General features: G+C 41.1%; 1 protein-coding gene across 4 annotated transcripts in view; it reads right to left on the reverse strand.

Moving 5' to 3' along the window:
• Window positions 1–612: 612 nt before the first annotated feature.
• Window positions 613–18,176, reverse strand: part of LOC144685809 (peroxisome proliferator-activated receptor gamma coactivator 1-alpha-like) — a 150,575-nt gene continuing 133,011 nt past the window's right edge. For all 4 annotated transcript variants that reach the window (XM_078550713.1, XM_078550716.1, XM_078550715.1 and 1 more), the window contains 4 exons: window positions 11,719–11,815; window positions 3,025–3,146; window positions 2,744–2,895; window positions 613–1,895 (listed from right to left, as the gene is read on the reverse strand). In XM_078550713.1, the coding sequence (XP_078406839.1) occupies window positions 1,792–1,895; window positions 2,744–2,895; window positions 3,025–3,146; window positions 11,719–11,815 (475 nt within the window). In that variant the 3' untranslated portion in view covers window positions 613–1,791. The remainder of the gene's footprint in view (window positions 1,896–2,743; window positions 2,896–3,024; window positions 3,147–11,718; window positions 11,816–18,176) is intronic.

An 18,176-nucleotide genomic window follows, 5' to 3' on the forward strand; every position in this document is an offset into this window, starting at 1 on the left:
TACCTCTGTCATATATGATTTCTCTTTATTGTATCACATCCTGAACCAGTGCCTCTACAGACACTTATCAAGATAGTTCTCCTTTTGTTTTCTCTACTTTATGGACACTCTACACTAGCAGCCACAATCAATTGTGCTATTGCCTATGCTTTTAAACCACTGTAAAATGCTAAATTGTGCAGAGGCTAACAGCTACTCTTGCTTTGTTTTGCACATAGAACAACATTTTCCAAGCGAGCCATTATTCTCCATTGTCATGACAGTACACCAAAAACTTTTAGAGATTGTAGTCATTGTCTGATTGGCTGTATGTTATGTAAAACCTAAACTGGAAAAACTATCATGCATATTCAAATCAGAATGATCACAAGTTTAAATGTTTGTTAAATGTTACATGCAACTCGAAAGCAGTTCACCATGTTCTCCCAGTTCGGGTGTGAACTGGTAATTTTCAGATTATTTTCTCTTTCAATGACAGGTTTTAGGTTTGATGGGTCAGTGGATAAAATTGAACTAGTACAAAAAAGTCAATTCCTATATTGTTTTATTGCTATTTATGCTCAGTGGCAAATCATTGAAATACTGAAAAATAAAATACAATTGTTAAAAGAGTGTGGTTACATTCTGCAATTTTATTAATGTAAACAAGTGCATTAAAGGGGCTTTCAGAAGGTTTCAACATATTTACAAGACATTAAAATATAATGTTTAATACAGTTTGTGATTTGAATTACTTCTCTAGGAAACTATAAGATATGATTTAAAAAATACATAATATGCCATTTGCTTAGAAGCTAGAGACTTATTTAATCACACTTAAAGCTGATGTGGAAAGGTATAAGGTTCCAAAATTTCAATCTTAAGATCATAAATAAAATACCTTAGATTACCAAAAATGGACTATACTTTAACTGCCTGGAAAAATCTAATTATAAAACAGTAATTAAACAAGTAAGGCGTTCCAAAAATTAAAAAAGTTGAAAGAAAAAATCAAACTTTTTAAATCTGAACTCCCCATACCTTCCCACTCATACATTTTAAATGAATTGCATACATACTGAAATGATAATAAAACATAATTTCTTCATTTTTTGTCAGTATATGATTTTAGATTAATTTACTTTCATCAGCTATAGCTATAACATTCTGATGATCCCACCAATTAATGGAATTATCACTCATGCACCCAGCTACAATTTTTTCTTGATATGCACCTATTCAATGACTTACAGTACAGCTTTGTCAACCTAGATATGTTAGTTCACTATTATGATAGTAAGGTCTATAATATTACATGTAAACATTTCTGGTTAGGAAATTTCAGGACTGAAAAGGCAAGGCTACAGTTACAGTGCATAGTTGAAACAATGGAAGCACACAATAAATTACAACAGAAAACGCTTCAATACATGTAAACTATTACATTTTAAAATGCAGCACATAAAACATGTAAAACACCCGAGTTTTAACCCAATCCCCATTATACTAACACAGTATCCCAAACTACAGACATTAAAATTGGTGAACACAGCTGCAACTCCACTTTTGTTTTATGTATACTTATGGGAACACAACAACCAATGAGCAGTAGTTCTACTAAACTGCCCAAACTTGTGACATTTGACATCTACCCAAAGAATCACAGACAGAAGCAGCTTGGTTCATGTAAACTTCATTTTTGTTTCACTGTAAAAGGACAAATGTCCTGTTCTACTGGACAGAGGTAAACAAATGAAAAGTGCCTTGATTGAGGTATTGTGGCATCCTCTGTAGGCAGTAGATGTAAGGCCGTTATCTAGTCAGGCTTTTCTGTGCCTCTTTCAGCAAGCTGTCAAAATCCATAGTGTCATACTTGCTTTTAATTGGAGCAGGGTCCAGGTCCTCTGCACTGGAATCTAAAATTAAACAAGATATTTTTAGTTCTGTGTTACTTCTGCTTTATAAATTAAGGACTTCAATAGAATTTAAAGACTGATTCTAACCAGAACAAATTCTGCTCATGTTTCTAGGTGCAACACTATTTCTATTCACTATAATGTAACCTTTTATACAGAAAATTACAATAATTTTAGGCCAAGGTTAGACTGCTACACATAACATTTCACTATGTATTCAAATGGATTTCTGCAGGCTACTAGTTAAGATAGTTTTGTTTTACTATTCAAGGTTTGTTAATGCTACTCATTAAGGATTAGTGAGTGCAGATAAAACTCATGTATGTATGCAATATAATATCCATTGAATCATGAACTAAATCTATTGTTCAGGAATATGTACTCTGGTGAATCCTTTGTAGTTCAGGCCATCACTCTGTATACTTTCATGAACATGCAAACTTCAAAATGCCATGACTTCAAAATGAGACAGGCTTGGAAGCAGAACTCTATCATTTAGAAATTATGCAAAAAGATAAGAAAAATATTACTGAAAAAAAATAGTTCTAGGTTATTCCATCAAATTTGATATACCTTCAGAGAGAATGGCACCTGATCAGGTAACCCAAAATAATGGAAAGCATTGGGAAAATCTTGGATTTTGGTAATAGGGGCAAAGGACACACTACAAAGAAGCCAAATTGTATGCTCTGGTTAGGATCTGTAATATGTGAAATTATGTAGAGTAAGTTATCACATCATGAGAATATACTTCCTATTTTTTTTTCTGATCAACACCACAAAATACAGGGCTAAATTGCTCAACAAGACTATATATGGTAAAATACAAGGACTGCTAGCCCCCTTACCCAAGTCAGTGTAACTGGTTTTCCGGAATCGTCTGAGTCCTCCATAGCACAACTGCAAGGCAGGCTCATTCTGCTTCTGCAAATTGTGCCCATTCTTCAGAGCAAAAGAGGCATCCTCACTGTAGCGATATGCGATGTATCCATACTTGTCACTACATTACAAAAAGACATTCTCGTATTAAAACAGAAAATAATATTCATAATTTAAAACATATAACATCTTCCATTACTTAAAAAATGACATGCATATAAATGTACAGTACAGCTTTATAAATCCTTACCCCCTGTCTTGACTAAGTAGTTTGCATTCTTCAATCTCTCCAAAGATTTCAAAGCGATGCTTTAGTTCTGCTTGAGTTATATTGCATGCTAGCTTTCCAACGTAGATAATACGACATTCATCCTGAACAAACAAATACAATTTGGTGCAGTTCATAAAATCTCTTTCAGTGAGGCACTTCCCCGACATGTGTTGTGTTAAATCAATAAATCATTTTCAATTATTGTTACTGAACATCGAGTAACAGATTGTTTTCCTGTAGTTCACGTGATCAGCATGTTCCTGCTAGTTTTTAGCATCTAAAATTAAGACCAACCGCTTAAGAATATAGACCTGCCAATTTTCAAAAAAGTTTTTTTAAGGGCTGCATGGGTTACAATAGGCTTTATTTCAGGAACTTCAATTTGAATCTAGCCTACGATGACAGTTTTTAAGAATCCTCTCTCTGTTGCTTGCAATCACCTTGGGGCATTTTACTTTGAAGGCACTACAGAAATTCAAGTTGTTGTTGTTGACCTATATGAAATGAATTTGAAAAGTCATAACAATAGATAAAAAAATGGCTGCCTTCAACCCCAGGTAACAATCAGGTTAAAGCTGCAAAATGTTGATCATTCTTGTAGGTTTGGAAAGGACTGAAGTCACCAATATCCAGTGTAAAATATTATTTTAATTAAAAAGCAAAACTAAGTAATGAACTATTTGTAAAAATGAGCAGTGAATAGAACAATTTTTTTTTTCTTTACTGTTATTGTTTTGTAAAATATTGGTTATTACAGAGCAGCAATCTGATGAAAAGGTTCAAATGAGGTCAGGAACCAGAGCACCAAACACGGAGCAGTTTACAATCAGCACTGAATCCTTAAGGATTATAGCCCTTAATTCACATCCTGGCTCCTGTTATTTCAGTGAGTATAAGACTAGAAATTATTGTGGGTATTAGCATATAAACTTTTAACACGCTAATATGACATCCCTTATCTATTTTAACCAATTTATTTTAAATGTGGTATATTTCAAGTACAATATTGGACAAAGGAACGTCATACAAAGTGTTCTGTGGGGGAAGTGGGGTGAATGAAAAGAAAAACAAATTAAATCGAGCGGAAAAGTGTGCCAGCACAATCTTGGGGGAAGGGAGGATGAGACTGAGTGCCTGTTTGAAAAAAAGAGAGAGAGATGCCAGATTGAAATAAAGGGGAGAGGGAGAGGAGTCCTTTTGTAAAGTGGAAGCACTGGAAGAGACAGTATTTCTGCAAAAAAGTGGTAAACTGGACTGGGTATAGTATCTCTGTGACTAGGCCTATAAAGCGGCAGAATGCCTTTGTGAACTCTGGTGAGGGGGTTTGATCTCAGAGTGTGAATAGTGAAATAACTTCAGGGGAAGCTCATCCAAAACTCTGCTGCCCATACCCTGTTCACCCATCACCCCATGTGCCTGCTAACCTACACTGACTCCCAGTCTGGCAACACCTCAATTTTGAAACTCTCGGCCTTGTCTTCAAACCTCTTCTAGACCTTGCTCCACATCTCTATAACCACCTCCAACCCTGCAGCCCTTCAAGATCTCTGTGCTCCTTTAATTCTGGCCACTCGTGCATTCCCAACTTTAATCACTGCATCACTGGTAGTCATGCCTTCAACTGCCAAGGTCCTGCATTCTGGAATTCCCTCCCCATGCATTTCTCTCCTCCTTTAAGGTGCTCCTTAAAATCTACCTCTAAGCAAGCTTTTGGCTATTTGCCTTATGAGTACTTTGTGTGACTTGGAGTCATATTTTATCTGAAAAAGCTCCTATGAAGCGCCTTGGGATGTTTTATGATGTTATATAGACGTGGCTAATGAGGTAGTAAATGTGTTGGTGTTAATTTTCCAAAATTCGCTAGATTGTTGAAAGGTTCCATCAGACTGGAAAGTAGCAAATATAACCCCTCCATTCAAGAAGGGAGGAAGGCAAAAAACAGGAAACTATAGGCCAGTTAGCTTGACGTCCGTCTTGGGGAAGGTGTTAGAATTGATCATTAAGGAGGTTATAGCTGGGGACTTAGTAAAACTCAAGGTAACCTGGAAGAGTCAGCATGGTTTTTTGAAAGGGAAATCATGTTTAACCAATTTATTAGAACTCTTTGAAGAAGTAAAATGTGCTGTGGATAAAGGGGGGCCTGTAGATGTGCTGTACTTGGATTTCTAGAAGGCATTTGATAAGGTGCCACATCAAAGGTTATTGTGGAAAATAAAAGCTCATGGTGTAGGGGGTAACATATTAGCATGGATAGAAGATTGGCTGGCTGGCAGGAAACAGAGAATATGCATAAATGGGTCTTTATCTGATTGGCACAATGTGACAAGTGGAGTCCCGCAGGGGTCTGTGCTGGGGCCTCAACTTTTTATAATTTATATCAATGATTTAGATGAGAGGAGTGAAGGCATGGTAATTAAATTTGCAGATGACACGAAGATAGGTAGGAAAGCATGTTATGAAGAGCACATAGGAGGTTGCAGACGGATATAGATAGGTTGAGTGAGTGGGCAAAAATCTGACAGATGGAGTATAATGTAGGAAATTGTAAAGTTGTTCACTTTGGCAGGAAGGATGAAAAAGCAGAGTATTACTTAAAAGGAGAATGGCTGCAGAATTCCGAGGTGCAGAGGGATCTAGGTGTTCTAGTGCACGAGTCACAAAAAGTTAGTATGCAGGTACAGCAAGTAATTAAGAAGGCTAATGGAATGCTATCCTTTATTACGAGAGGAACTGAACATAAAAGTAAGGATCTTATGTTTCAGTTATACTGAAGATATTGGTGAGACCACATCTCGAGTTTTGTATGTAGTTTTGGTCTCCCTATTTAAGGAAGGATGTAAATTCATTGGAGGTGGATCAGAGGAGGTTTACTAGACTAATACCTGGAACAAGCGGATTGTCTTATGAGGAAAGGCTGGACAAGCTGGGCTTGTTTCCACTGGAGTTTAGAAGAGTGAGGGTGACTTGATTGAAGTACATAATATCCTGAACAGTATTGACAAGGTGGATGTGGAAAGGATGTTTCCTCTTGTGGGTGAGTCCAGAACTAGGGGGCACTGTTTTAAAATTAGGGGTCGCCCTTTTAGGACAAAGATGAGGAGAATTTTTTTCTCTGAGGATTGTGCAACTTTGGAACTCTCTGCCTCAAAAGGTGATGGAAGTGGGGTCATTGAATGTTTTTAAGGTAGAGGTAGATAGATTCTTGTTAGGCAAGGGAATCGAAGATTATCGGAAGTAGATGGGAATGTGGAATTCAAAACACAAACAGATCAGCCATGATCTTATTGAATCACTGAGCAGGCTCGAGGGGCCAAACGGCCTACTTCTGCTCCTATTTTGTATGTTCAAATAGGTGCTATATAAATGCAAGCCACTCAGTTGTATCAAACCGCTAGAAAGTCAAAAAGGAAGGAAACTGGATGGACTGCCAGCATCGACCTAGGCACCAGAAACAACAACTGCAAACTCAACCCTGTCGACCCTGCAAAGTTTTCCTTAATAACATTTTGGGGCTTGTGCCAAAATTGAGAGAGCTGTCTCGCAGGCTGGTCAAGCAACAGCCTAATATGGTCATACTCACGGAATCATACCTTGCAGATATTGTCCCAGACACCACCATCACTGGCAGGACAAACCCAGCAGAAGTGGCAACATAGTGGTATTCAGTCGGAAAGGAGTTGCCTTGGGAGTCCTCAACATCGACTCTGGTCCCCATAAAGTCTCATGGCATCAGATCAAACATGGGCAAGGAAACCTCCTGCTAATTACCATGTTCCCCACTACCTCAGCTGATGAATCAGTACCCCTCCATATTGAACATCACTTCCACGAAGCACTGAGGGTGACAAGGATGCGGAATGAACTTTGGGTGGGGGATTTCAATGTCCATCACCAAGAGTGGCTCGGTAGCACCACTACAGACTGAGCTGGCTGCCGAGTCCTAAAGGACATAGCTGCTAGACTGGGTCTATGGCAGGCGGTGAGGGAACGAACAAGAGGGAAAAACATACTTGACCTCATCCTCATCAACCTGCTTACCTGCCGCAGATGCATCTGTCCATGACAGTATCGGTAGGAGTGACCACCACACAGTTCTTGTGGAGACGAAGTCCCCTCTTCATGTTAAGGAAGCCCTCCATCATGTTATGTGGCACTACCACCGTGTTAAATGGGATAGATTTCGAACAGTTCTAGCAACTCAAGACTGGGCATCCATGAGGCACTGTGGGCCATCAGCGGCAGCAGAATTGTACTCAACCACAATCTGTAACCTCATGGCCCGGCATATCCCCCACTCTACCATTACCACCAAGCCAGGGGATCAACCCTAGTTCAATGAAGAGTGGAGGGCATGCCAGCAGCAGCACCAAGCACACCAAAAAACGAGATATCAACCTGGTGAAGCTACAACACAGGACTACTTGCGTGCCAAACAGCATAAGCAGCAAGTGGTAGACAGGGCGAAGTGATTCCACAACCAACAGATCAAATTTAAGCTCTGCAGTCCTGCCACATCCAGCCGTGAATGCTGGTGGACAATTAAACAACTCACTGGAGGAACAGGCTCCACAAATATCCCCATCCTCAATGATGGGGGAACCCAGCACATCAGTGCAAAGATAAGGCTGAAGCATTTGCAACAATCTTCAGTCAGAAGTGCCGAGTGGATGATCCATCTTGGCCTCCTCTTGAGGCCTCCTGCATAGCAGATGCCAGTTTTCAGCCAATTTGATTCACTCCACATCATATAAAGAAATGGCTGAAGGCAATGGATACTGCAAAAGCTATGGGCCCTGACAACATTCCAGCATTGGAACAGAAGACATGTGTTCCACAACTTGCAGCACCCTTAGCCAAGCTGTTCCAGTACAGCTACAATACAGGCATCTATCTACCTGGCTATGTGGAAAATTGGCCAGGTGTGTCCTGTACACAAAAGCAGGACAAATCCAACCTGGCCAATTACTGCCCCATCAGTCTACTCTCCATCATCAGTAAAGTGATGGAAGGGGTCGTCAACAGTGCTATGAAGCGACACTTGCTTAGCGATAACCTGCTCACTGACGCTTAGTTTGGGTTCCGCCAAGTTCACTCAGCTCCTGACCTCATTACAGCCTTGGTTCAAAGAGGGACAAAAGAGCTGAACTCCAGAGGTGAGGCGAGAGTGACTGCCCTTGACATCAAGGCAGCATTTGACCGAGTGTGGCGTCAAGGAGCCTTAGCAAAACTGGAGTCAATGGGAATCAGGGGGAAAACTCTCCACTGGTTGGAGTCATACTTAGCACAAAGGAAGATGGTTGTGGTTGTTGGGGGTCAATCATCTCAGTTCCAGGATGTCACTGCAGGAGTTCCTCAGGGTAGTGTCCAAGGCCCAATCATCTTCAGCTGCTACATCTTGGGCTTGTGCTGACAAGTAACATTCGTGCTACACAAGTGCCAGAAAATGACCAGCTCTAACAAGAAAAAATCTAACTGTCTCCCCATGACATTCAATGGCATGACCATCACCAAATCCCCCATTATGAACATCCTGGGGGGGGTTACCATTGACCAGAAACTGAACTGGACTAGCCATATAAATACTGTGGCTACAAGAGCAGGTCAGAGGTTAGGAATCCTGCAGAATCCTCCTGATTCCCTAAATCCTGTCCACCACCTACAAGGCACAAGTCAGGAGTGTGATGGAATATGCTCCACTTGTCTGGATGATGCAGCTTCAACAACACTCAAAAAGCTTGATGCTATCCAGGACAAAGCAGCCCACTTGATTGGCACCCCATCCACAAACAATGATTCCCTCCACCACCGATGCACAGTAGCAGCAGTGTGTAGCATCTACAAGATGCACTGCAGGAACTCACCAAGGATCCTTGGACAGTACGTTCCAAATCCAAGACTGCTACCACTATTATCTAGAAGGACAAGGGCAGCAAGACAGATGGGAACAGCACCACCTGGAAGTTCCCGTCCAAGTCACACACCATCCTGGCTCGGAAATATATCGCCGTTCCTTCACTGTCGCTGGGTCAAAATCCTGGAATTCCTTTCCTAACAGCGCTCTGGGTATACCTATGCCACATGGACTTTGCAGTGGTTCAAGATGGCAGCTCACCATCACCTTCTCAAGGGCAACTAGGGATGGGCAATAAATGCTGGCCCGGCCAGCGAAGCCCACATCCCACAAATGACTAAAAAATTTGATGATGTTGTGATGGCTTGGTTAGTCTGTTGAAAATCTAAATGTCAGTATTTCTTTTTTGGTTATGCTTATTGTGAAAAAAGTACTTTAACCAGAATTATTTTTGCAGCAAACTTTCTCCCCCCCGAGTATTGCTTCCTTCGAGAAGGTAGCAATCATGGGTTTGGAATGTGTTGTCCAAGGATTCTTGATGAGTTTCTGTGGTGCACCTTTTGGATGCAATACACTGCTGCCACTGTGCATCGGTGGTGGAGGGAGTCAATGTTTGTGGATGTGGTGCCAATCAAGTGGGCTGCTTTGTCCTGGATGGTGCCAAGCTTCTTGAATGTTGTTGCAGCTGCACTCATCCGGACAAGTGGGGAGTATTCCATCACACTCCTGACTTGTGCCTTGTAGATGGTGGACAGGATTTAGGTAGTCAGGAGGTGAGTTACTCACTGCAGGATTTCTAGCCTCTGACCTGCTCTTGTAGCCATAGTATTTATATGGCTGGCCCAGTTAAGTTTCTGGTCAATCGTAAGCAGCCAGGATGTCTTGAATCAATCTGGTTCCACCAACATCTGCATTTCTTCTTTCAGTCTTTAATATACTTGTTATTTTTAGTGAGTGAAAGGACAATGTATATGCTATGCCTTAACTTAGGCTCATAATACGGGCTATTTTTCAGGGATCACCCTTTTAAGGATGTATCAGCTTATTGAAGCTATTGGTCAGCTGGATTTCTAGATGGTGTACAAAATTATGAGGGGAATAGATAGAGTGGACAGGATAAAATTGTTTCCCTTGATGGAGAATTCTAGAACCAAGGGACATAGATTCAAGGTAAGTGGCAGAAGGTGTAGAGGGGACATGAGGAAGAACTTTTTTACGCAGAGGGTAGTGGGTGTCTGGAATTCGCTGCCCAAGTTGGTGGTAGAGGCAGAAACTCTAAACTCTTTTAAAAAGTACCTGGATCTGAACCTTAAGTGCTGTAAGCTGCAGGGCTATGGGCCGGGTGCAGCAAGGTGGGATTAGAAAGGGCATCTTGATGTCCTCGGGCTAGCATGGACAAGATGGGCTGAATGGCCTCCTTCTGTGCTGTAACTTTTCTATGGTTCTATTGGCATATATGAATCGCTGCAGATTTGCTGTGAAATGCATGTCCAGTATACAGTATTCTGTAGCACAGGATGCAGTTGATAACTAAAAAAAGGTAGCATTTTAAAACATTTTTAATCCCATCATGAAACACCTGCTTTTCAGAGAAACATAATTAAAATATATTTTGGTAAATCCAGAAGCAGTAATGCTAACACTGTCCTTAACAGACATGAATGGGTTTGTTAAGTGCTCATAAATTAATGATGAACGTGCACAGAAACTAAATCAGTGTCGCAGCCAATTACGATCTAAATGCAGCATGTGTCATTCTTGGTGCTGAGATTAAACTGGGGACCATTGACGCAAAGGATTTAAACATTAAGAGACCCAGGCACAAATCCTACTCAGTCAAGAGAGATGAGCGTGGCCCTACTCGTATAGTAATCTTGGTTTAATCATTATCAGTAACCCTAGTGAATCTCAGAAATGGGTTGAGCATATTTTAAAAAATCATAATCTATAAATATTCATATTTCAATTTCTTGTAACTCTCATTTTTATGTAGTGCAAGGTCAGATTTCTCTAACCACAAAGATCCTTTTTTTAAACCTAGAAAAAAATTCAAATAAATGTGCATTTGGAATTTCTTGTTCTCTCATTCTGTTTTAGGGCAAAAGATTATGGTAAATTCCATTGAGTGGTCCTATTTGAAGTAAAGCCATAACTGGAAAAGTTAACAGGGCTGAAAATTAATAGTCCAAATTCATATTGTCTTCAGATATGATGGGCTGGGTTCCTGTCCAATTGGCAATATTGAGTCAGGGCAGCATTTCTGCCCAATCCTGCCAAAGCACTGAAACATTTTCCTGAATAGGCTAGGAGCATTAATTAAGCAGGCTCATAGGGATCTATGCCACCAAGAGGGAGCTTGCCATTGCATAATGGAAAAATTGGGATGCTGCTACAGCAGGTCTGCTACCAGCATCTGAAGAGTTGGAGCCAAGGTGAATGGGACACAAGAGTCAAGGGCATTTTTTTTTAAATAGCTTGTTAAGTATTGAGTGGAGTAGGTGAGACAGGGTCAGATATACTGGCCGCATAAAACAGGGAAGGGGGCAGGATGAGAAGTAACAGCTAGTGCCCTTTCTGGTCGGGTCAAGAAGGAAAATGGTAGCTGGGAATCTTGGTACCTGATTTTTCCATCTTTTGTGTTGCTCAGTAAGTTTAGTAAAGTCCAGCCCAATCAATCTTCATGACCATCAGTGAATATAATTATTTTACTCGAATGAGTAGTGGCAGTGGGGCTTTTAAAGCACCCGGCTAGCACACATTTAAACTAAATGTGCAATAGCAGTTCAACTTTGGATTCCATGAATTCTATCTACAGTTCTTACCATGGCTTTCTTCTTTTTGTCCATTTGGTTTGTTTTTTCAGAGTTCTCTTCCTTCCAAATTTGCTTCTTGTATGAATATTTGTCCTGACTGCTATTTCTGTGGAATTTTCAGAAAAGCCATAATTTCTAATCAACAATAAGTTTAGAATCTGTTATTTTTAAAAATCCAACTTTCATAAAACTCAAGTATCCATCATAAATCTTAGTAGGAGTAGATAGCTCCAGCTGGACAACTGGCAGTGGTACAGATTCAACAGGCTGAATGGCTTTTTTTAATAATTTCTACAATATTAAATCCGTTTATTAAACATAGTTCATTAAACACAGTTCTATCATATAAGCTGTCCAATAGGGTGATAAACCATGGCACTCATTTGGACTAGCACAAATGATAACAGTACAGTATATTGTACATAAAATTAGGCAAAGAAATCATGCAAGGACTCCCCTAGAGATCTTTGGCTAAAGATACACAGACCACCAGGTTTGATACATGGCTTGTAGTTAATGTCAGACACAGCATCAATAGATTATTACATTTGACTTCAGCTCCCTTGGGTTGGAGGGCCAGAATTCATTTAGTTTTGGCAGGAGGTTGGGCTGGTGTTAATGTTGAAATTGTGCTGCAATAAATACATGCCTTAAATTGGTAATTAAGCACAGCTGACCTGAATTGGGGAAGGATTAGGGAATCATTGCAAGAGTATATAAACCAGTTCACTCTGGGTGTTCTGAGGAACTGGGAGAGTTTGTGACTTTGCTGTTTTGGAAATAAATCTGTTTTAAAGGTACAGACCTGGTTTCAGACTCATTCTTCCTCAACATACAATTATTGGATTTAACATGGTGGGTGCAGGAAGGAAGGAATCGTCTTTCCTTCCTGCTTGAGCCTTTTTGCAAAGTGTATATATGGACAGACATTAGGTGAGGGTAGAATTGAGTTTAACTATAATATCCTTCATGGTTGAGTAACCTGACAACAGCCACCATTTTAACATATACTAAAAGAACATACTACTTGGGCAAATACCATTAGGTTATCAGCACCCTTGGGACCGTATCCCAGCAAGAGTCAGAGACTTTAAGTGAGAAAGGGAGAAAATAGGAAAAATAAAATGCAGTAAAGTCTGAAACAGATGATTTGATAAAATGTTGATAAATAAAAGCATCTCACCATATTCCAGTCAGATATAACATTTACTACATGTAGTTTACTAAAAATAATAGATGGGTCACAACATTCTATTTCAAAATGCATTGAAAAACCCAATTTCAACTATAGGTTTCTCATCTTAAATATCTATACTTGTTACATTTGTAGGTGTTCTGTGATAGGTATTTACAACGATAAATTGCTGTAACATAAGATCAAATCTAATTTTCTCACTGTCACTACTGCCTCAGAGTAGGGGCTCCCACCAACCACTCATCCCACAAACACACCCACATGAATACACAAACAAGGTAGCTAGACAGAGTCCAGGTAATCTCTGATGGCATCAATTTTGAGGTACACCATTATTTACTCCTTCCTCCACCTTTTCCCATATGGCCATTTTTTCTAGCCTGTACTGCCCGCTCCTCCAGATCTTCTTCATGCACAGTGTACCCCCTTGGCATTCACCAAGTACATCTTTAGCTTCAGAAGAGTCATACGGACTCGAAAAGTTAGCTCTGTCCTCCTCTCCACAGATGCCGTCAGAACTGCTGAGTTTTTCCAGCAATTTTTGATTTTGTTACATCTTTGGTTTCCCCTCTCTTCCCTTATCCTCACATTCTCTCTCTTCAATGATTCCCCATCCCCACTACACTCTTTTATGGTGCCCTGTTTCTCTCACCTATACCCCTCCATCATCTCCATCCTTACCCTCTTGTCTCATATTTCCATCTTTGCCCTCCACCTCTCTTACCCTCCCTATCTGCCTCCTTTTCCCTCACCTTGGTTCAAATTACGCACATTCCCTATAACACTAACATAAACTTTGCATCAGGTCTTGCCAACCCATGTGCAACACCACAGAAGATTAACTAATGGCATGATAAAAATCATCCACCAACTACAAGGCACAAGTCAGGAGTGTGATGGAATATTCTCCACTTGCCTAGATGAGTGCAGCTCCAACAACACTCAAGAAGCTTCAAACCATCCAGGATCAGCCCACTTGATTGGTACCCCATCCACCAACTTCAACATTCACTCCCTTCATCATCAATGCATAGTGACAGCAGTATGTACCATCTACAAGACGCATTGCAGCAACTCACCAAGGCTTCTTTGATAGCACCCTCCAAACCCATGGCCTGTAGAAGGACAAGGGGCAGATGTATGGGAACACCACAGCCTGCAAGTTCCCCTCCAAGCCACACACCATACTGACTTGGAACTGTATTGCTTCCTTCACTGTTGTCAAAATCCTAGAAATCCCTTCCTAACAGTGCTATGCATGTACCTACACCACCTGAACTGCAGTGGTTCAAGAAGGTGGCTCACCACCACCTTCTCAAGGGGAAGTAGGGATGGGTAATAAATGCTGGCCTAACCAGCGACAACCACATCCCGTGAAAAGTGCATAAAAAAGAGGAATTTGAACTAATCAGCTCCCCTGGATAGTAATGACTAATTCAGACACTTTATTGTAATAATGCTTGATGCATTGAAGTCGGGCTTCAACCTAAGAAAGGTGATTGCCAGAATGGCAGTCAGCTGAAAATGAATAGAAGTTTATGAGTTTATATGACAAGCACCTACTGTGCTCATAATGGCAATAAAGCTAATTAGCCAAATAAAACTTTAATTACATTTAAGTGATCAACATTGATTGTTTTCAGAAATCAATAAATCAAATGGAATTTGGAGAGATCAGCTACAGAATGTCAGAGAGTACAGTCAGGGAGAAGAGCTTCAGAGATAGGAAAAAAAGTAAGATCAAGTGTGCAGACCACCAGCAAGTGGAAAAAGACTGACAGTATGGACTATCCAGCAGCACAGGACATCAGAGACTGAGAGCAGAACATCACATTGTGAGGAGAGGTTGTGAAAGCAGATCGCAAGAATGGAAAGAATTAGAAGGGCTGGAAAAGACAGTAGGACCGACTCTTCTCTTTGATGTTGCTGAAGAATAAAATCAGTTCCCATAGTAAATAGGGATGGAAAAGCATTGTCAATCCTTCCTCTGCCCACCCCACCCCATTGCCAACATTGCTCCATGATTCCCTGGATCGCAGGCCCTGGTCCAATGCCTCTAGTAAGCGCAGGCCCAAAACAAGGCTGGTAGTGAAGTGGGGGTGGGGCGTGGGCAGGAAGGGGGGTGGTTTTGGCTTTCTGATTCATTGTCCTTGGACTTTGCCCAAGGAAGACCCAAAGGAAGACCCAAAGAAACCTGGTGGTGGGTCTTATGTCAGAAGCATCAGAGAATAGGGAGAGTCTGAGAGTGCTGAGAGAGGGCTGAGTGAGATGGATATGAAGCACAAAGTATGTCTAGACAAGCCAAAGAAAAATATGCAGGTTGCTATATGTGGTTGAGCTGAATATGGTTCATCTAGTTTATTTAATTATCTAGCAAGCCATGTTTTCTGTAAATGGAATGCATTGTGCTAACTGCTGATATTAGCTCCATAATACTACTGGATTCATAAATCCACCAAATCAGGCTCCAAATCTGTCACTGAAGATAATTGAACAAATAATATTAACATTGTACAAGAAACAAACAGACAGGATAAAAATCAAACAGGGGTTCAAGTGTACCGTATCAAAGTCTACTGGTGTTTTTAAATTTTATTTTTTCTGAATTTGAGCTGAAAAAGTTTGGTGAAATTAGGAGTGAAGAAATATATGGCTTTTTGAGTCATGTGTAAAACAGAATGATCATAATCAGAAAATGTTGAGAATAAACAACACTATTGTTTTGGAATAAACAAATATCTGTAGGAAACAAAAGTTTACAACTGTCTCACAAGGTTTAATGGTATCAGATGCTGGTTTGCATCATTACCTGAATCATCAGCACAATATCGTCTGTCGAACTTAATGCTAACATCCATAAAGTCCTGTAATTGAAGCTGATGTGTGTGTCCATTAATATAAAGAAAATAAATGCTCACTACCCTGAACAGGGAAAGTAACTGTGCCCATCACCCCAGAGCTAATGTTAATGTTGACATTTCTGTTTTTTTACTGGGTTTATTTGGATTTTAACATCTTAATTTTACAGCCACAATGCTTAATTATATAATTCTTAGATGAATGTTTGATTTTTAGAAGCAAGCCCTGATTAAAAAAATAACCTTTAAAAAATTTTCTAAGGGCGAAATTGTCTGCTCCCATTTATGGCGGGCGTCATAGTGGGCAGGATTGGAAAGTATCGGGAGATCGTAAAAATCGGTTCATCGTCCTCATAAAACCAGTTTGCAACCGTCCAATCCACCCGGCAACGGCGGGCCGTGTTCCCTGCCGCCACATGATGGGAACCTAATTTCAATATTTTAGCATCTCATTATAAGCCCTGCTCACTGGAATCATCCCCCCATGCTGAATCATCTGGGCACATCAGCATGATTGCACACCGATGTATTTCACAACTGTACATAAGCGATGTGTACCTGGTGAGCTGCACTTCGCTCAGGACTTTGAGGTTTGTCTGCCTACCTTGCTTCGGGCAGCACTAGCAGTCATTAGCGCCAGGCTTCACAAACAGCACCAAATCATTTTTAGGGGGGCTCACAGGCAGGTCTCTACCTACCAGACCAGCCATAAGGCGGGGGTGGCTTTTCAATGGCTGCAGGTCTAGGGTTTGCTTGGGTAATGAGGAGAACTGGCCTCAGGCAAGGGAAGAGGCTGCATGAGAAGGCAGTACTGGGGAAGTGGGGTATCCCAGGGTGCGTGTGGGGGCACATGTTGATCTGTGAAAGTGGCCTCAAGATGGTGAGGGCTGAGGAGGCAGTTTACAGAAGAGATGAGTCCAGATGGAGATGTGAGGATGTGTCTGAGAGAGTGAGTGGTGATGTCCCTTGAGTTGGCAGTGAGTGACATGCCAGTGAATGTGTGATGGCCTTGTAGTGTGTGAGTTTAGTGATGAGATAGTTGCCTTACCCTGGCAGTATGGATGAGATCATTCATTCTCTTTCTGCACTGGATGGCCGACCTCTTGTGTGCAGCATTGTCACTGACCACCACCAAGCCGGAGTGGTGAGACTGATGGGCCTCCTGCAGCCAGAACGGGTTAGAGGACATCGCTGCGGACTTCCACAGCATCTAAAAGGCCTTCCAGGGATGCATCACTGAATCGGGGGCTTGCATTCCTCTTAGCTTTTGGGGCCATGCCTTCGCTGGAGCAGTCTTGGACTGCAAGCATTGAGAACTGTGTACGCAGCTGCAATTTAAATATGGCGCCTGGAGTGAGGAAGCGGTAGGTAACGGCATGGCAGGCCAATCGGAGGCTGTCCAGCAGCGAGACGACGTGACTACATAACTTACGAGGCGGGAAGGGGACAATATGGCACAAAAATCCGCGATTGTGGCCGGCGGGTAAAACGTCATTTTTCACACCTGCTCTGGCATTTAGTGCAATTCTGGGATGATTCTGCCCTCAATCTCCCACACCTTCTGTCCAAGTTAAAGTATACAACAGGAATAGTGGAATATTCAGTTCTAAAGCAAATATGGAGTATTAGCATTAATAAGAAATCTAGTAGAGGTGTTTAGATAAAATAAATTAGGGAAAAGCTGTTTTCACCAGTTGGTGAATTCATAACTTGAAGGCATAAATTTAATATCGGTAAAAGCAAGAAGGCAGACGTTACTTCGAAAAGAGTAAGCGTGGAGGAGGGTATGAAAAGCCCTTTCTAAAACAGTGGTGGAAACAGGATCAATCATTGGTTGTGAAAGAGAACTGACTTGCATTATGAAAATCAAACAATATGAAAAGGATTGATGGAGGGCAGGAATGGAGCTGTAGGTAGCACTTGAGAGCTGTGGCAGCCATTATGGGCTTAATGCTCTCTATCTGTGCTGTCAAATTCTACAATACAATGACCCATGTGCAATAATTTATGTCTCTCACAAGCAAGAACTGGAACTTCCTTTTCAAATTACAGATTAGTATCAAGTGGTATTAGTACTAAATCACATACAACCCTGAATATCAATCACACGTTGACAGTGATTATGACTTTACAGTAAGGGTACCAACTATCCTGGAATGGGGTATGACTCTCCCAGGTACTGCTGCAAGCAGCTGGGAGAATTTTGTGCTTTAAATTTCTTGCTGCAGTAGAAATTGCCTTGCTTCATGACTGGCTGCCACTGCAAGAGAAGTGCCGGGTCCCAGTTTAGGGGTGATTCGGCATTTTTAAAAAAAATTCCTCCATGGGATGTGGTCATCGCTGGCTAGGTCAGCATTTATTGCCCATCCCTAATTGCCCTTGTTCAGAGGGCATTTAAGAGTCAACCACATTGC

The sequence above is a fragment of the Cetorhinus maximus genome, chromosome 10 (genome assembly GCF_964194155.1).
Source record: "Cetorhinus maximus chromosome 10, sCetMax3.hap1.1, whole genome shotgun sequence".
NCBI classification, from domain to species: Eukaryota; Metazoa; Chordata; class Chondrichthyes; order Lamniformes; family Cetorhinidae; genus Cetorhinus; species Cetorhinus maximus.